This window comes from Cryptomeria japonica, chromosome 5 (genome assembly GCF_030272615.1).
Source record: "Cryptomeria japonica chromosome 5, Sugi_1.0, whole genome shotgun sequence".
Taxonomy (NCBI): Eukaryota; Viridiplantae; Streptophyta; class Pinopsida; order Cupressales; family Cupressaceae; genus Cryptomeria; species Cryptomeria japonica.
In genome coordinates this window covers 633306929-633327881 of record NC_081409.1, presented here as the reverse complement: position 1 = coordinate 633327881, position 20953 = coordinate 633306929, and the positions used below count along the sequence as shown (strand labels likewise).

The 20953-nt window shown below is 37.1% G+C and overlaps 1 protein-coding gene across 3 annotated transcripts in view; it reads right to left on the bottom strand.

The window, feature by feature from the left end:
* LOC131028058 (uncharacterized) overlaps positions 1–20953 on the bottom strand; it is a 133816-nt gene that overhangs the window by 60780 nt on the left and 52083 nt on the right. For 2 of the 3 annotated variants that reach the window (XM_057958241.2, XM_057958242.2), the window contains exons 6-7: positions 19186–19325; positions 8518–9356 (exon numbers count right to left, since the gene is read on the bottom strand). In XM_057958241.2, coding sequence (XP_057814224.2) covers positions 8518–9356; positions 19186–19325 — 979 coding nt within the window. The remainder of the gene's footprint in view (positions 1–8517; positions 9357–19185; positions 19326–20953) is intronic. The other variant, XR_009102563.2, reaches the window with a different exon arrangement.

Below are 20953 nucleotides of genomic sequence, written 5' to 3'. Positions count from 1 at the left end.
GATTGATATGAGCAATTCTTTATGGAAAATAAGGTAAATTCAGTGATCTTGCTTGGGAGCTTGGAGGAATCAGTAGCAGATGCGTCAATTCTTTCAATAATTGATTTTGATAATTATAGTTGAAGCAAATAAACCTCATTGGAGGCATTAGTTTTGCTTGGACACCATTATTTTGTAGTAGATCATAATTCATCCAATAAAACTCTCATTTCCAGGTTAGGCGTTGGACCCCTGGTATGTTGTTTGTCCTTCTGATGAAATAATTCTTTCAAAATTGCAATAACTATTGTGCTGTTATAAAAATCAGAATTCTGAAATAGTTTATCAGTCCACTATTTCATTGTATTTTGCATTCAAAATCACTTGTTCATTGGCAAAGAAGCAAGCATAAACACTATATGATCCTTTGGGAACAAATAGAAATCAAAACCACTTAAAACTTCCACAAAAAACCTCAAACAGCAAATTCAAAACTCAGAAAATCAGTACAGCGGTTGGAAAGGGATCTTTCAATAACTAAGAAAAATGTTCTAACTTCAAGGAAGTCAAAAGAAGTTTTGAAAAGTAAAAGGTTGTTATACCGATTCACCCACCAACCCCTCTCACTCATTCGATTGCTAGGCCGGCTCAAGGGTTGCAAGAGCGCTAATATGCACTTGAACTCTCTTGCAAAGGAGTGGTGTCTATGTAAATTAACACCAACACAACTAAGATCATGGTCTTCTCCAACTAAAAGAAAAAAACTCAGCTTAAACTTTTATTTTAAAGGGAGTGCGCTAGAAGCACCAGCAAAGCACAAATACCTTGTGATTGACTTAATCAGCAAACTCAATTGGGAAACTTTTAGAAGGAAGAAAATTTTGGAAGGAAGTGAACTTTGAGAGGTTGGAGAGCACTTTATGCTTTGCAAAATAGAATTTAAGAGGCAAAGTTAAGGGATTGGAAAACCATCCCAATTCTATTCAATGTTAGTAATTCTAGGGGTGCTTTATGGGTGTTTTTGGGCTAGCAGCACTTCAAACTTAAAATTGAAACAATTACAGAGAATCCAAAAAGGTTGGAGAGCACTTTATGCTTTGCAAAATAGAATTTGAGAGGCAGAGTTAAGGGATTGGAAAACAATCCCAATTCTATTCAAGGGTAGTGATTCTAGAGGTTCTTATGCATGTGAATTTTGGGCTAGCAGGCTTCAAACTTAAAATGGAAACAATTAGAGAGAATCCAAAAATACATGCTCACAAGCAAATTCAAACGAAAAGATTTAGTCCCCTATGAGATTCTGCCATCTAAAAGAGGTACATTTCCTATTGAAGCCATTGCTATGATGCATCTCCTAGGATATCTAAAAAAAATTAAAGAGGCAAATAAGAAAATTATCATCAAAGAAATCTTGAAAGAGCAACAGAAACCTTGCATGAAAGAAAACATCAAGTAGATGAGTAAATGGAACATCATGCATGTCTTAATAATAGTGAAGAAATACAGGAATTTGTTAACAATAAATTCGACATCAATGTGGTAAAAGGGGTTAGGGAGATAAAGGAAATATTACCTTGATGAATTTAACACCATTTGTGATCATCAATGAAAGGCCCTATATAGGGGCAAGTATTCCTTGGAGAGCAACAACTTTCATAGCTCAATTACGGACTAACCCGCATAGATAAAGAAGAATGGATGAGAGAACAGCAATTCACAAAACTAAAAATGACTCCCAAATATATATAAAGTTTCGTCCCTATTCCAGCTCCCCGCTTTCATCCATCCCTGATTTCCTATCACCTTTGGATTTTTCAAGTCCAACTAGGTCAATGATGCTTTGTTGAACATGACATTTATTATTAACCCTGTTAATATATTTTCACAATACATGCCTGTTTAGGTCTATAATAATATATGAATTCAATATTTTATGATAAGATGATGTGGGAGAGAGTTATCTTCCTTATTTATATAGATAACTATATAGAGATTTCACAAGAGAATCGATAAACATTTTATCAAAATTCAAATGCTTTCATTTAGCATTGTCAATAAACATATGTCATAAACATCCAGTTCCATAATAGACATAAATATTAAACATCCATAACTATGAAGTGACATAAATTGTAAATAGAAATAATCAGTTGTCCATAATAATGTCAAGAAAAACTAAGAAAATATATGGTTGTCCATAATTAGCACATGGTAGGTCTATGACTAAGATTCTAAATCAAGATCAGGGCTCGAGTCTTTGTCTGAGTCACTATCAATATGAGGGGCTGCATCCTCAACCAATGGAACCCCAAGCAATCCTGCAGTTGTCTCCTCCTCCTCAACTTGCATAGCATCTTCGGGATTGGCATCCCAACGTATGGCTGGAGTTTGACAATACTATAGCCGCAATGCACTGTGAACAGCCACTAACTTCTCCAATCGTCTAGAGGTAAGATGGTTCCTCTTGACTGATTGGATGAAGCTATATGTGGACCAATTCTTCTCTATAGCAAAGGAACAGGCAACCTGTAAAAGAAGACGAATGGCAAGTACTCTCAAGTCCAGTGCATCCCTACCATGCCACATCCACCATCCAATATGATTGACTTGAGTTAATAAAGCTCTATCCAACCTCACCTCTATTCTGCCAAAGGTTGGACCACGAATATTGACAAATGCAAGCCACTGTGTGGGAAGTTTGGTAGAATCATCTTCACTATACATATTTGCAAGGGCCTTAAAGAAGCCATCTTTCACCTCTTCATCACTAGATGGAGCCACTCTCTCAGATCTCAATGCATACCATTTGGGATTGAGAGCATAGGCTGCCATGTGAAGTGGGTTGTTCATAATGTTCCACCGTCGTGTCACAATGAGCCTAAGATGCTCCTCATAAAATCCCAAAGTAGGGTCCCTGCTATAACTTGATTGATCTGCCCAAGCATGCTATCAAAGGTTTCATAAATCTCTCCAAGGTTAGAAAAGTCATTATCAGCATATCTAATCACTCGCACGATAGGCTCAATGAAGGAGCAAATATATCTACAAGTGCAAACAAGTTACAAGTTAGAAACATTTAAAAAATTAAATAATAAAATCAGAAATGCCAATTTTTTTTACCTCATTGTGGACCATCAATTATCATCAAGGATTTTTTATTTCACACTTCTTCCCTCCAATGTGCTATGCTATCTAACCAACTCTGCATTGACCGCTATGGATTGTAGAGCCTCTTGGACTTCAAAAATCTTCTATAACAAAATAAAGTAGCTAGCATATCTAGTCTCCACAGGCTTGAGGAATTCATTTCTCGAAAATGTCCTAAACAATGCAAGTGAAGTGTGATGGTTGCAAATGAACATTTGCACATCTCTAGCCTCTAACACCATTGTCTTCACCCAATCAATGTTCCCAATGTCCTTCAAGGTATTGTTCAATGCATGCACACAACATGGGGTCCAAAAAATGTGCTTATAAGCACTCTCCACCATCATTCCAACTAGCTTACACACACAAGCTGAATCAATCACTACTGCACAACATTAGAGGCTCAAACCTCTTCTATGGCCTCTCTCAAAATCTGAAATTGGAAGGCTGCATCCTTCCTTTTCCCTAAACAATCTATAGCTTTAAGAAAATAATAGTCCGCAAAGCTAGTGACAATAAGATTGATGAGTGGCCGATGTTTGATATTGGCCCAGCCATCCATGATTATGGAGCATCCATCCCTCATCAATTTTGTCTCATATCCTCCATCAAAATAGTCACCTTGGAGTAATCTTTATCAAGAATAGAGGTGCATAGTTTAGTTTCTCCAAGTGCAACAAATGAGGGACCAGCAGCTATGACATCTTTGAACATTTCTTTAAAATATGAAGAACGTGAGACGTGAAATGGTATAGCATGAGCATAAAGAAACTTAGCAATAGAGGATTCAACCTTATTTCGTGCTTGTATGTTAAACAAATCAGCAACATTAGTTTCTCTCTTAGTCTTCTTTGTCTTTCCTCTAGTAGAAGTGGCACCCTCTTCCCCATGAGAAGCATCATCCATTGACATAGTAGGATGCAAACTCTTTGTTGACGTCCCTTTACTTAATGCTTCCCCCTCCATATGCAATCTAGTTGCCTTAATTTTCTCAGTTTGAATTATGTTTTTGCAACCTTTCACCCCTTGACAACTTATGCCCAAAAGATGGCTATAGACTCTACTATAGCTGCCATTAATATGTTTGTGGTACAAATTACACTCCCATTTTCTACTACCCCCTAAATTTTTGTTCGTCTTTGTCAATTCTTGTACAAAATTGTAGTAGAGGTTTTTTCGGGTCGAATAGACCTTTTCCATAGTGTTTGAGGATTTGGAAAGGACATTCAAATGGGTTTGACGAACTTGCTACCCTTAATACATTCACACTTCCTGAAGACCCCCCAATGGCTGTCCTACTTCTAGTTCTTAGTCTAGTTTGAGTTTTTTCTTCAATTTTAACTTCATCACTCTCACTATCACTACTCCCACTACTATTCTCATAGTTGCTCATGATTTTGTTTGTATAAGAATGTCAAAGAAAGCTGCAAGTTCAAAAATAAACCCACAATGTGTAATGTCTCCTTCTCAATAAGGAGTAATCAGTGATACATTGGCCTATTCCGGAGACCCGTAGGCTGATTGGAATGAGGAATTAGGGTTTCCTATTTTCTAGGAAGATTCTTCACAGATTTCAGGAATGTTCTGGTTGGAGTTTGGCAGAAAGAATTGAGGATTCCTTTTGGGTTTTTCGAGAGCTTCACGGTGGTCTAACATGCATTCTGTTCCGAAGTGATTTACGAACTTACTATTTTTAGTAAGTTGGTGGCAACTGATTGCATTTTGAGGTTTTTCTGGGTTTTTCGAGCTCTCTCACAAGGTTCGACAAGCATGTCTTTCGAAGATGTTTTCATGACTTACTATTTTTAGTAAGTATCAGTTTGGGCAGAATTATTTGTAGCAGTCTTGAGCAGAGTTTCAATCCAGTCCAAAATTTGTAACTTCTGCACTCTAGTTCATATGGTTGATTTGGTAGCAATTAGTGGGCGATTTATAATTGTTTAATTAAATATTATTACTTTATTCTAAAGTTTAATATTTAATTATTTTTACTAATTATTTTGGAGGAATGACTTAGGAAGAAGAACATTATATTATTTATCCCAAGTCACAAGTTTATTTCCCTAAGTTATGCGTCAAAAATGAATAAGCTTTATGCCTTGTAATGTCAATGTTATAACATGGCGATTTTCCTTGGGAAAAGTACGACTAGGAAGATGGGAAAGTGGACGCCATACTTGGTGAGGGACATGAAATGAAATAAAGTGGATTTCAAATGAATTTGGGCGCCATTTGCATTTGAATTTCAAATGGAGAAATCTATAAATACAAGGGATGGGCTCCTCATTTGGTTATCTTGAAGAAATCATATTGTTATGTTGTCGGAATGGTGAGTGAACTTGAGCTTCGGAGTTGTGGCTCCCTAGTTTAGCCAAATTCGTACTTGAGACATAGTACCTAGCTGAGTGTTGGATTGTTGGTGAAGTTTTCAGTGTGCATTTTCAGATTTCCAGTGTGTGGTGTGGATTTTAGTGTTGCTTGTTTTTGGTGTGGCTGAAGCGAAGATTTGATCGTAACTCCCTGCCTATGCAATTGATCATTTTGGGTATTAGTTTGTTGGAAGCATGTTTGGAGGGTGATACAATAACAACAACCGGCCCCCCCTATTCTAGCGGCCTTATTAAGAAAGAGGTAGATTAGAACCATACTAGCAGCCGGGCATGTTACATATAGAATCGAGAAGAGAAATCATCGCTACCAATCCCAGCCGAATTATTGTAGGGGCCTCCCACCCCCGATGCCTGACATTATTGTGGGGGTTCAATTGCTCCCATCCCAATGCCCAGAGATAAAAGTGGTTGTGGTTTGGGCCAGGGTGATTGTATTGTAGCTTACTCTAGCAGGCCCCCATAGAATTGTAAGGCCATAAAGAATTGTAGGGGGGGTGGGGGAGAATGGTAGGTGCATGGGGCTTCCAGTTGAATCGAGAGAATGGGGCTTATAGTTTAATTGGTTGAAACTACCGCTCTTCTACTTTGGCGTCTCTTTTGGTGTGCTTTCTGATTTTTGGTTGCAAATCGATTTCCTATTGCTGGTCGTACCATTCCTGGGCTGCCTTGGGTTGCATGCTGGCTGTTTGTGGTATTCGCGGTGCAGGTTTGGGGTTCTTGTTGCATCGCCTCAGTTATAGCTTTCATTTGTTTCTGTTTTTGTGTCATTCCAAGTTGTTTTGGGTGAGTTATGAGTATATTAGTGAATTTGGTAGTGGTTGTTTTCTGCGTGTTATGCGGACAGCAGATTGTATTTTCAGTTTAGTGATCAATGGTGGTGTGTTATTTCTATGTGGGTGGGTTTGAGTTTGTTAATTGTGATAAGTTTGGAGATATTCAGCAGTATTGGACAGCATAATCTCTCTTTCCTATGCATTGCATATCTTATTTGTAAGGTTGAATGGTAGTACTATCAACCACTTCTGGACTATAAAGCATACCCCGCTGAAAAGTAGAAGAGGTTGGCTTGCCACCTACATTTGATATTAGTAATTTTGTCCTCCCACTACATAAGCGGTAGAGTGATATTTTGTTTGTAATGGTCCTCCCATTGTATAAGTGGTCGAGTGATTTTTGTTTGTAATGGTCCTCCCCCTACATAAGCGGTTGAGTTGAGCTTTGTTGTAAGTGTTCAGTCCTCCCGCTGAGATATTGCAGTAGAGTGATTCGTGCTTGGTTTTGTTCTTGTCCTCCTTGGCTGGTTTACCGCCAAGCGTTCTAGTTTTCTATTCCCGCTGGAAAGTGGAAGGGGCTGGCTTGCCGCCCATTATTGTAATCAGTAATTTCAGCAGTTCACTTCTAACGATCCCCTGCCACCATATGCTCTCACCCTCCCAGCTAGGGCTCTCGGTGATCAAAAGGTGTAGGGTTCCTTTCAGCTGGTTTAGTTTGGCTCTCGGTGATCAAAAGGTGTAGGGTTCCTTTCAGCTGGTTTAGTTTTCTTATTCTAACCCCTAACAAGTCTTGGTGTGATTGTTATCTTGTTAAAAATCAAAAAAAAAATTGTTGGGGATATTACACAATGCCCTCCCTTTTTGTTCAAAAACTTGAAACCAAATTCAACAAATCTAAAACAATTTGCAAAAAACAAATGCAAAATGAAAAGCATACCTCTAGTGGAGTTGATTTTATGCCCTAACCTCCTCTTTCACCTGCTCTTCTCTCCTTGACCAGCTGCTCCTTCTCCTCTTGCTGCTATTCTCCAACTTTGCAAATACCAAATGAAATGTCTTTTTCCTTCGTTTTGCTTGTTTTATTGTTGGATTAGGGTTTTGATTTTTTAATTGTAGTTTTATGTTGTTGGTGGGACCGGCCAGGTCAAAAACAAAAAAAAAATGCTTTTTTTTTGTTTTGTGCATTGGGGACGGTTCTGGGCCGTTGGGGATGTCCAAGCATGCCCAGGACGGTTGGGGTATTGGAGTACCCTTATCGTCGCGAGCACGCTTGGACAGTACCCCGACTGTCCTGAGCATTCTTGGACATCCCCAACGGCTCAAAACCATCCCCACCACCTGCAGGAAACATCCCCGTCATCTAGCGCATGCAGGAAACAAGTTGAGTATGGCAAAAAACCGCCCTGCATACCTGTTTCATCCCTAGTACAGGTACGGGCCCAAAACAGCAAGGGACGAAACATCCCCGTCATCTAGCGCATGCAGGAAACAAGTTGAGTATGGCAAAAAACCGCCCTGCATACCTGTTTCGTCCCTAGTACAGGTACGGGCCCAAAACAGCAAGGGACACGTCCCCGTGGAAAACAGCATATTTATGATTTTTACACATTTTTGTCCCGAAGAATCCAAAATAAACCAACCTCCCGAATTTTCTGCTCTACCACTAACTGAGACTATTAGTTACATGCCTTTGCATACCTTAACATTTTGAATCTGCTATATGTACTGTATAACAAATATTATCTCTCTGTAATTCTTGAGGGCTACTATAACTGGGATAATATTATAGCTCCTACAAGCTAAAATCTAATTGGGAAAACATAAAAAAGGGCTTTTGCAATTAGCTCAATATAACTAATGTCCACTGTCAGCTCAAAGCCACAATCTATCACGTTTCCCTCTGTTTCAGGTCGGAAATCCAGAAAGCAATCTGTAGACTTAAGAGAAAAACATGAGCTTTGAAAGACATATCTACTTCAGAGTGTGGTGCCATTATCCACTTCAAAGCATATTAAATTAAAAAATATATAATTCCATATGGGTAATGTCACAATCCTCTTTGAAACAAAGAAAACGAAAATAAAATTAAAATCATAGTTCCATATGACTGATACAGCTCTCTTCGTTTTCTTCAAATTTGAAAATAGATAAGAAAATATACAGAAAGGATAAAAGCATAGCTAGACAAAAGCATAGATTTAAAAAGATGGGAGCAAGAAACAGCTTACCAGATATTGTGCAACCAGCTCCAGGGCAAGAACAGTATCATTAAGAACAGATAGATAGCATGAAGAGTCTGCCTTTTTATTCTGGAGATGATCTCTATGTTTTGACACATCTTGTAAATTATTCAATGCTGCAGATCCATCCTGTTGACAGTAATTCATTTTCTGACTTTCTACTTTTCTTTCAACATTATATATAAAATCTGATATTTCACAATCCAAAACTTTAGTTGGTGTCTGTTCACCTTTTTTATTTGAAACAGGAAATTGGTTCAAGGTCTCCAGCAGAAAAGAGATATTTGCATCCATGCTAGGCACATCTTCTGCAAAAGGACAATGCATAGACAATGGATGTGTTTGTTTCTGAGAGCTTACTATATCAGAATGATTCAGTAAACTTTGGGGAACTCCCTTTTCATGCCCTTCTAGTAGAAGGATAATAGCACATATTGTATTCCCAAGCACATTGCTTCTGCTGAATTGCAAGCAATGCTTCCAACATAGAAGAGTGATTGAATGCACCACAGTGAGAAGCCAGATAGAATCTTGCTTGCACCATCTGAGGACCATATACATGACTTCATACAAGCAATTAATGTTTCCAAGTGCAAGGCAAAATGAAGCCAATATGTAGCTCCCTGCCTCTAATTCTGCAATAGTAGCTATGTGCCGCAAAACTGAGAATTGTCCATGTTCTGCTTCCATGAGTGTCCCACTATAATCAGCAGAATCTGTGTAAACCATGACTTCGCCCTCTACTAAAAACTTTGTCAAGAGACTGACTAGAATATCAATAACAAAAACTTTTGAGAAGGCGTCCTTTGTTGCATCACTTGAAGAAACTACCAGAGAATAACACCAAGTTAAGTTCAAAATACTATAGGTCCAAATGAAAGTAAAGTTTTTCATTTTTCTTCAAGAGAAAACAAACAAATTAACTTCAAATACAAACACAAAAATAGTTCTCTCTGAACTTTTTAACCAGCTAAATTAAATATGCTACTGTATGGAAATAGGTGTAGATGCACACGTAAACTGTACCAAAACATAAAAAATAATCTTCAAATCAAAATTATGCATACAGTAACCATAGTTCAAAATATATGGAAAGTGTCCTAAATTAGAGCATCTAAAACACATTCCACCACTTTCTATATTCTAAAGTAGTTGGTCCAGTAGGTAGAAAACTAAATTTCATATAGTTACCAGTGCTGTTTGGAACATTTGAATTTCTGTTGTTTAAGTTATAAACCCCCAGTAGATAATATCTACCCTATAGATAGAAGGTCCCTTTGATTAGGAGAAGTTTATGAGACAAATAATTCTATGTTTGAAGCATAGCAATGAAAATTGACAAGGACTCGTCATATTCAGAGCTAATTCACCCTTTTTGACTTCCAACAACCCTACTTGTAGACTCAGCAAGTATGCCAAAACAACAGAAAAAATTCTTCTATTCCTGATTTAGCTCACTCATTTAAAAAAAATGGGGTGTGTGTGAACTCATGCAGGATCGTTTAAAAATGTTCTGTACTTGTATATATCAGAATGTTACATATATCGTGAAGGGCATTTAAGCTAAGGGTAAAAGTTTGGCATCAAGGGTAGCATTGTCACAGAATTTTATATTATGTCTATGTAGCCTCATTGCACGATGTAAGTTAATATTACTTGAACTTAGCAAACTTATCAGAAACTCAGTAGCAATTTCTCATGCCCCCTACAATCATTTTTGCCTTCAAGGGTAAAAATGTCACAGAATTTTATACTATGTCCATTCAGCCTCCTAATAGATTAAAGTTGGCATTACTTTAACAGAGGGCACACCATCTCATTCAGCATAGTCTCAATTGAAATTTCTCATCCCTTCTTTAATCATTTTTGCTTTTAAGGGCAGAATTGTCAGAATTTTATATCATGTCCATTCAGCTTCATTAAATGATATCAATATCTTAGTAGAAATTTTTGTGTGCCCTTTACAACCATTTCCCCAAGCTACAAACTATCTCCCCTTCTCTTCCAGGCCAAGACTTCCCAAATCTGCTTGCCTAAGCTGGCAACCTCTTCCCATGGAAAAATGCTATGATCTCCTCTAGAAATCTGGCCAATTAGGGTTTTATCTTGTAATCTTGGCCATTGATTGGTGAATCAATCTGAGCCATTGAAATGTATTGAGAGCACTATAAAAGGCTCAAATCTCTCATTGTAAAGGGTTAGTAGTAGAGTAATAGATAATAGTTAACAGCCAGACAATACTAGACATTAGATAGCAAGAAGTTTAAGTAGAAGTTAGGATAGGAGGAGAAGGCAAAGATTGTTGCCAAGATTTTGTTGTAAGAGACATTTTGTTTTCATTGAAGTTATAGTGAATTCTCTATGTTAATTCAACATGTTGCATGGTCTCTACTTCTCATTTGCTTTAAAGTTGGTTAGATGAATGGAAAATATCATTGTTGATGAATGGTGTACGTAATGTTCATACTACTTGTAATTTGTTAATTGCAATTTGCAGTGCATAGCCAACTGAACTTCTGTGAAAGCTTAACTTCTATTACTTCATGCTCATTGATCATGTGGTTGATGTGCATTGGTGATATGAAAAATCATTCATTTATCCTCAGAAGATTGCACCTGTTGTGTAGTTGTTCCTTGATGGCGAAACAAAGCTTGATTTGGTCACACCTAATAAACAATTAGTTCCTACATTTTTAGGATTAAATTAGCTTCCTCAACCCTATCTCTTTTGCCCCTTCTATTTTCCAAGCAAGTAGTTAGAATCTAACTTCCAACAACATTCAAGCAAAGTTCAAGTATCACCGTAAGTTCCCCTTGGACTACCAGTAATCACATCAACCATTGAGCTATCTACACATCAAGACCTGACAATAGAAACCTTGGAGTCATCTCAATTGATCACATAATTTAGCATCCAAGGAGATTTTAATCAAGAGAGGATAGAGTGCCTTTGGTATTTTATTTTGTGTTGCATAGAGCATAAAAACACATCAACAGCTTGGAGCGTTGAGTCCTCTTGCATCCTTTGGCAGATCTGGCTGGAAAGGAATCATAGAAATTTTCAGGGGAAGACTTTAGTGGTTCAACAATTTTGGCACAGGATTAATGGTATGATTCAAGAGACTATTAATGCTAAATGTGAGGTGTACATCCCCTTCGAGCCTAGAGAAACTAGAGTGATGCAAGGGTTGAGCCTATGTGGCAATGGTGTAGTGTTTTCCCAGTCTAGGGGGAGACGACACCCCTTAAGGAAAACTTAGTGAGAAGGTAGATGGTCTCCGCCTCCAGCTAGTATTCTTAAGATTAATAGTGATGATTCCTAAAAGGGAAATTTGGGTCATGCTGGGGTTGGTGGAGTTTTCAGGGATAGTACAAGTACTATTCATTTCTCCATTTACAAGGATCTTCATACTACAATCTTATGGAAGCCCTTGCTATTATTATTGCTCTGGAAAGGGGATGCGCCCTTGGCTGGCACAAGGTTATTTGCAAATCAGAATCTCAAATTCTTACTAAAATGTTGAATAAGAAGAGTTTTGAAGGTGTGGATTGGCAGTTCACTTCTGTGGGTCAGCAGATCCTTCATTTAAGCAGCTCACTGGATTCTGCTTCTTTTGTCCATATCCCAAGGTAGTGGAATAGGCTGGCCAACTGCTTGGCTAAATGGTCATCGGAGTATAAAGGAAATTGGACTGTTGGTGATTCGAAGCAATTATCCTTGGATTGCCCCTAGGAACCAGAAAAGTTGACTCTGGAGGATGTCTTGGTAACTTGTTTTATGTGGGATGCTTATGGATTTGGCTCTCCCTGTGCTTGGTGATTGTTGGTGTCCAACTTGATGGATTCTTTGGATTATTGTTTGCCTTTCTTTGTTGGTGCCTTTGGCTCTTGATTTTTCTTTGTTGCACGGGGATTGGTACCCTGCTAGTGGCTCAAGTTTTTTGTATGGCTTACTTTGCAGATTTTCTGATGATTAATTAAATAATTAGTTTACAATCTTTTCCAAGAAAAAAATACAAAACAAAACTCATATTGCAATTCCACTTGAAAACTCATATGACCAGACAATCAACACAACTACAGCTGAGTTAGTAGTATGAAGTACAATGATAAAAGAGCCACAAAGGAGAAAAACAAAGATGGTCACATTCACCTCCAAGGACATAAGTCAGGCCCCAACTACTTGAAGCACATTTGAAAATAAGGAAGCTTTTGTCAAACTTGTGGCCACATATCTCAACATCCAATCTCCTAGAAGGAATAGTACACAAAGAAAATGATGTGGAAATACTCAAGTTCCCATACCCAAAAAGTTGAGAAGAACTTGGTAACTTAGGTTTTATTTGAAGATTTTTGGGCCATTGTTTTCAATGAGGTTTTTTTTTTCTCAATGGCTAGGGCAACTGCAGCTAGGGTAGTTTGAGATGGCTACAATTTCATCAACAAACTAGGGTTTCTAAAAACCAAGTAGAGTTTTAGGCCATTTTTTGAGGACTCAAAATGACAACTTGATATAGCAACTAGGACACATAGTGAACCAGCAAGGGATTTGCCACAGTTTGATGTAGCAACTAGGTTTGTGAAAAGCCAAGCTTTATGGGACATAACCTTAGTTTTGAGCCTAGAATGGAGTCAAACATCAAGGGTAAGAGAAAGAATGAGGTAGAACCCTTACAGCTAGGGATACGAACTCCAGTAAAATCAAGTGTATTAGTTCACATACGTTTGGCCATTTTACATCAAAGTTTCTAGAAAAGGAGGTAACCATCTCTACAAAAACTCAAACGGACAAGTTTGTTGCTAAGTTTCAAATACTGTTGCCAATGGATTCTTGATGTTTTAGCAATGCCTGTTATGTGGATAGTGGGGCATCTAGGCATATGACATTAGCCTAGGACTATTTTACCAATTTAAAGAAATATAATTTTGGAGTTCAGATTGAACTTGGTGATGATCCCAAGTATTCAATAGGAGTTGGTACTATTCTCTTTCAACAGAGACTTTGCAATCAAATTCAACGATCACCAAGTTCTTATAAGTCAAAGCTATCTAGCCCAATTACAAAATAGGTAATAGAGGTTAGAGAAGGATATCTTTACAATAAGTGAACTAGTTCTAGCAACATTGATGCCATGGTGGAGTACACCATGGCAAATATGATTTAGATCTTTCCAACTTCCAAAAAGCTATAGCACAACAGGTTGGCAAGATGCCATGGTGGAGTACACCTCTATCCTAACAAGCAATGTATGGGACATTGTACCAAGATCAAAAAGGATGTCAATAGGGAGTTTCAGGTGGTTCTATAGGATCAAGCGTGCTGCAGATGGCAACACTGAAAGGTAAAAAGCGAGGTTTATGGCAAGGGATTGAAATATCCAAAGACTTTTGCTCCAATCGCCAAATTGACCTCCATTAGAACAAATATGTCTTTAGTTTCAATCATGGCTTAGAAAATACATTAGATGGATGTTAACACAGCTTTTTTTAATGTTCTCATTGAGAAGTGTATGTAGATCAGCCTTAGGGATTTGAGGTAAATGCGAAGGAATCTAGTATTTGTAGGCTTAGGAAAGCCTTGTATGGACTCGAATAGGCACCCAAGGGATAGTATTCAAGGATATATGAATATCTGCTAAGTATGGGCTTCAGAAAAAGTGAAAAAAATTATAATCTTTATTATATAGTTGTTTGATTTGATCCAATTATTTTATTACTGTACATAAATGATTTGTGCATTACAAGTGTAAAGCAGCTCATCGTAAGGTGCAAGGCAAATTTATCTATTGAGTTTGAGAAACCAGAAAGAATATGACAATTGTGCATAAATATTGGCAAAACCTCATGATGGTTCCAATGTCATTTTTTGCTACACAGCTCTTCATCAATGTCATTGTTAACTATTGCACTCTGAAGGAGGAGAAGCAAAAAATCCAACCAACCAATAACATGCTCCAATAAAACCACTGCTCAAGCTCCTCACAAAAATCTGCAACATTAGTAGCCCAAGAGTGCAAAGATTGTTATCCCCCATAACAACCTTAGCCAGATTCAACTGAATAAAATTATTAAGCATTAATTAGGGCATCAAAGTATCTTCCTCAAGTGGTGATCATATCCCAAACATGCCAAAGGAGGTCCCTGCCACCACCTACCATCTCCTACAAACTATAATACTAAACAAACCATTACATAGAAGCCAAAGACCACACCATGCTTGAATGCACACCACCTCACAAATAGCCCAAAACACCACAGAAGGCCACCTAGCAAACCAACATGGGGAGAGCGAGGGAAGGCCATATACAACAACACTACACATGCCTCAACCTTGCCACACATAAAATCAAAATGAATATGATTTTGAACTATGGGACACACACTACAATTGCCAATTCACACTTAGGTGCACAAAAAGGTACCTTTCATAATGATCACAGTGACTTCTCTTTGTAATTAGATCATTTGAGCCTTCCCACTCCACAATCCTTAGGATAACTACAAACAAAAAGGGCCTTAGGTTTACTCCATTCACAAGTAAATTTGCCACCCCATTGCATTCATAGAAGCAACGGGAAAAGAATATGGACTCAAAATTTTAATAAAAGACAATAACTTATTTGAATAAACCTACAATGTTTCAAATTAGGAGACCGTCGTTTTTGCAAACCTCATATCAAATTGGAAGAATCACCTTCACCCAACGACTACCTACACCCTTTCGCATCCAACAAAGCAAGCTCGATAATCAAAGCCTCACATTTTACTTCATTGTTGGGCTTCGACCCCAAAATGAAGGACCCTCCTTTTAAAAAACATTTATAAGAATTTCAAATAGCCACACCCACCCCTTCAAGACCCAAGTTAACTCTAGAAGCCCCATCAAAATTCAATTTCCAAAATCATTAGGAGGAGACAACCGCTTTTCTTTTCTTTTTTCTAATTTCTTATCTAATAAAGCATGAACTGGAATATTCTTCAAACTTAATCATAATAAAAAATTCAGTTTCTATCACCTAGCAAAATTATTTCAAAATTTCATCCTTACTAAACATGAATAAAAACACAAACATTTTGAATTTGATGAGACATTAGATATCAACTTTGATAGAGATGACAAAGGTGTCATAGTTACCAAGAGACTCGAGGCTAGGTGTACCAAGACAAGGAGAAGGACACCAATCAAATCAAGCTACATGAGCAAATGAATAAGGAGATGGCTATATCATATATAAATGTAGTGAAAAAAAATTGAGGGTATGAGGACAAGGATGCAGTCCACATTAATATAATGGAGTTTCTTAGAACTATGATTATTGTGTAAAGAAATTAAATTTTAATTGATGCGGGGATGACCTAGCATTGTGATACTTATTTTTGGGTGTAGACTTGTGTATATATAATTTCTTTTTCATAATTGCAAGTGTTTTTGAAATATCCCTGACTTATTTTCAACAGAATTTCTATATCCTTCCAGAATTAACATACATTCAAACTTCATACCATGGAAAAACAATTAACTTTCAACTTAATGCAGATCAAACACCAAGCAGTTTAGAACCCCAACATCCTTGATTTTAATATCAGCGATATTCAGGAATACAAGTTTCAGATTCAGACAGACTTAAATCAGAATAATGATAAAGTTCTTATAGTGCATGGACAGAGAGGTACAAACGAGACATTGGCATTGGAAGTCACCAATCTTTCAAAGCTATCCCACAAACAACATCCCAATGAGCCTCCACAAACAACATCCAAATATTCTCTGAACCACCAAACTCGACTGCAATAGAATCTGAGCCAATCTGGCAACTCTTGCGAGTCAAACAGTCACTTGCGATATCTGAATTCCATAATAGATGCCCCTATCAATGCAGCAATTTGGAAAAAGGAAAACCAAGGCTTGCAATTCACACTGGAGTTGGCTCAATATAAAATCAAAATATTTTCCTTTTTGTGTAACTCCTCAATAACACTCGTCGGAAATCAGATTCCACTCCAGCCACAAGGAATCAAAATAAGTGTCGTTGAGCTTCAGAAATATTTGTACAAAAACTTTATATCTTTAGATGGAATCAGTCCCCTTCAAAAATGCTCACAATATTAACCAGACCATAAAATCAGCAATATGGAATGCTCACAGAACTCTGCCCTAAGGAAAATAATCGAACTCCCTTTATTTAATCCACAACCAATAATAATCTCCCAAGATATATGTAATTATATTCAAAATGAAATAATTTTATTTCTCAAATACCTCAAATTGGAAATAGCTTAATTCTTGAAATATTCATCAAATTTGTCTCCGAAGGAGACTTCACATATTGGCCCAATAGTGCATGCTGCCTTGCAAACACTCCACGGGAAGGGATGGGTTTCTGTCCACGCCTTCAACTCCAACAGTTTTTGTCCTCAAAATTTCATAAATTATCCAAAAAACATGCCTTCCTACTTCCATCCAGCCTCCTTATAAAGAACTCCAAGAAGCATCTAGAAGATTAGGCCGACTTGGCCGACTTAAATATAACTCATATTTTGGAGAACTTTATATAATAAAGTGACAAATAATAATATTTTATTATTATTTAATTAAATTAATTCATATTAGGTCATCTTTTGAATATTTTTTTTATTTTTTTGACAACTTAATAAAAATCAATTTAATTAATTGTCACTAAAAATTGAGAAAATGACAGTTTTGGCTGAATCCATTTTGAGTCTAAAATCAGACTACTGAATCTAAATCTTATTGCTATGGTTTGAATAGAAAAAAGCCATTAGAAATAGAAGAGACCCAGAATATATTACAAGCAGAGATATTGAATACTGAGAAGACAGAGAAAGGCACCATTCAGAGAAGTGGAGATTATAAGAGAATGCTTGCACCATGTGGCATCTCAAGAAGATATTAGAACATGTAGAGGAATCACAAACCATTCATTCCATCGTTCCACAGAGACGCATCTGCCCCAAAAAAAACCCGCGTCTCCTATAGGGGGATGTTTCCGAGACTTGGGGACTTGGGGGAAAAGTCCCCCCATAGCACCACCACTTCCGCCACCTCTGCCACCTCTGGCGGGGACGCTGTTGGGTCGCTTGCTATATGTCACATGCCATTACATATTGATTGCAACCTTTAACTTCGTGAAAACTAGTTGGCCTTTCATGGGGCACTCACAGAGATGTTAGTTTGCAGATTTTGCTTTGAAGATTTCAATTCACCTCTATTTTTTATTTCAGTACCACCCCACCACCACCACTCCACCACCGTCCCCCCACCATCCCCTTGCCGTCCCCCCACCATCCCCTCGCCGTCCCCAAATTTAGGCCCTTGGTCCCCCTGTCCCTGAAACCCGTCCCCTAGTCAGGAAACTCCCTAGAACACTGATTAATTCATAATTTGTTTTGTTTGTTTGCAAGCGACCTGCATTTTCATCTTTGAAGACAAAGATAGATAGAAGCACCAGAAATCAAACATAAAGGCAAACACTTAAAGCTACACATTTGAGAGAGCTACACAGGTTTTCATTTACTGGTTCTTTCAAGTGACGCTCCTTTGTAATGAGAGTATTTTACATGATCTCATTCAGTATGTGAAGAGAAATTGTTTGACATCAAGGAGAGCAGATAACCCAGTGTTCACCAACACAAGCCTTGTGTTGATGTCACACATTCTAGGTAGAGAAAAGGCCCTTCTGAGCAGGGTGACCAATGATGTGAATCGTGAAGACACTTCCCTCAAGATCAAGAGTACCATAGATGGCCTCCTAAAGTTGTTTATGACTCTCAACCACCTGTCAGTGACTTTCTTGAAAGTGAAAAGCACCTTCACCAGCTTTCAGTGCATTGCCTTCTTCCATCTTGTACTTTATGTGATCGTCAATGAAATTCCATTGCCAATTACACATGTGGCTGAAATGCCATCATCAAACTATGAATTTGACATTGTATCATTCTGATGATCAAAGACCATGTATAAAAGTTCAAGTGATCAGTTATATTGGTTAATCTTCGACCATATTGGGTGAAATGGAAGCTTATAATAAAAAATTCATAGAAATCTGTATTCTTCAACAAAATCCATTTGAGTGACATACGCAAATTGGATAGTGCATAGAAATATTCAAAAGCCTAACTAATCCAAAAGCAGTATAAAATCTGAAGTTCTTTGCACCCTGCAATACCCATGGTTTAAGTATAAGATATTTTAAAGAAAGAAAAGCCCACCATTTACTGACTTAAAACTTAGTCATGAACCAGAGCTAACAATTAAGTATGTCCTATAACTATGCCTGATCATATAAGAATGCATGCAGAATCACTATGTGAGCATTATTATCGGGAGATATAGTTATTAGAATAACCACTTCTCCATAATTAATTTTTTATTTGCTTTAAACTTTATTTCAATAGTTGATATGAAATTACTTCATTTTGTTCTTTTCCTTCGATATGAGTGTCCTGTTGAGCACAACAATTACAGAAGAGCTTACCTAATGATAAGACATTGTTGAATTTTCTATCTTCTAATTATTAATACTTGTCTTTTTGATATTTTGTATCTTGTGGAATATCAGAAATATTTTTTGGCAATAAATTCTCATTAAACATCACAAATTTCAATATTGCGAAGTAGCTGTGTTAAGTACACACCTTTGTTTATCTGATCCATCAAGTTCTTGGACCAAAGAAAGGATGTCGGATCTGAATCACAAACTCTCCTTGCCTTACTATTTGCCATGAGAGAAGCTAACTTGCTGACCAATGCTGAAACACAAATGGAAACTGTTTCCCTGAAAAAAGCATATGAAAGTTAAAAAATGAAATGCTTCACAATTTCCCAAAAGAGAATCTAAATTACTCTAATTTGCAGAAATACAAAACAAAACCACTCACCTTCAAAAAACAATTCAGTTAATAGACAAGGACATGATTCATTTTGCATCGCCTTATAGATATTATATAAATAAACAATAACAATAAAAGACATTCTACACTTTGATTTCAGATACAACTAAAGATTGAATAGTAAGCACATCAAACTAATTGAAAGATTTTTTAGATTTTAGGATTGAAAGGCAGGTTGGAAAACGGGAGTCTAAAAAGACCTTCCCAATTTGAAGGGTACAATGCCAAAGATCAGATATTCAGCAAGATATAGCTACAAAGGAAACCCCAAGATAGAGCTACAAAGGACACCCCAAGTTATCAGAACCATTAAAAATGTTTTGCAGTAGTGAAACATCTAGTTGAAGCCCTCAAATGGGAAATGCAGCTAAGAAACTCCTATAGTTATAAGACTGCAAAGATATATAATAACTTAGGAGTCGGACCACATAATGTGAGTGGCTATTGGATCATTAGATAAAGAAGACATTATCTGCATGGAAAGGTATGACAAATTTGATGGTGGTTTTACCATATTCAGGGAAGTGGACATGGCCTACTGGCTCCCAAACAGATGAAAACGATTCAATCTATTCATGAAGTTAATTATGAAAATTTGGACTTCAGCAATGATTTTTATAAAATGAGGATAGAAGTGAACATGTACTTAAGAGCTTGCTTGATAATTGTTGTGATCATCCTCTTATGGTTGACATTCAGAAAGAGGCACTAACAAAAAAAGAGGAAATAGCTAAAAGCAGCCTCCAAAATTTAAATACATATCACCTAATGCCTCTATCTGAATGTCATGTTTGCCTTAATATGAAAAAGAAATGCAAGTGCTACATTTGGATTGGGAATCATGATTCAGTGATTGTGATAGGCACTAACAAAAAAAAAAAAAAAAAAATAGATACAACCAGCTTCCCAAATTCAACTACATATCACCTAACACCTCTATCTGAATGTCACGTTTGCCTTAATATGAAAAAGGAATGCAAGTGCTACATTTGGATTGGGAATCATGACCCAGTGATTGTAATGTTTTTTTTATATTTACGGCACTCTTAGGAAATAAACCTATTTAAAATGTTTGCCTAAAAGTGGAATGGCCAGGCCTAGAATATGCAGAAAGCTATACAACAGAATCTTCTTTGCTCATCACAAAAGAGCCTTTAGAAACAACTTCCTTGTGTGCAAAAGCATAAACAATTAGACCTCCACTATATCTTAAACAGATAGAATTTGTTCAACCACCTTACTATTTGCAGCGATTGGTTTAGATGGGATCAAATTTCTTTGTGAATTTTGTAAAATTCAATATCTATTTCCTGTGGATAGAGATAATAAGGCATTAAGTTCCATCATCATAGTTAGGGGTAATGCACTCTATTCCTCCAAATGGGAAGTGAAAGTTGGATAAATTTCTATTCTAAGAAAAAATCTGCAGGATTATTGTCTTTGGTCACTCAATACATGTAGAAATTTTCACCAAGATTTGAATAAGCTTTAAGAAATTTAAATTCCAACATTT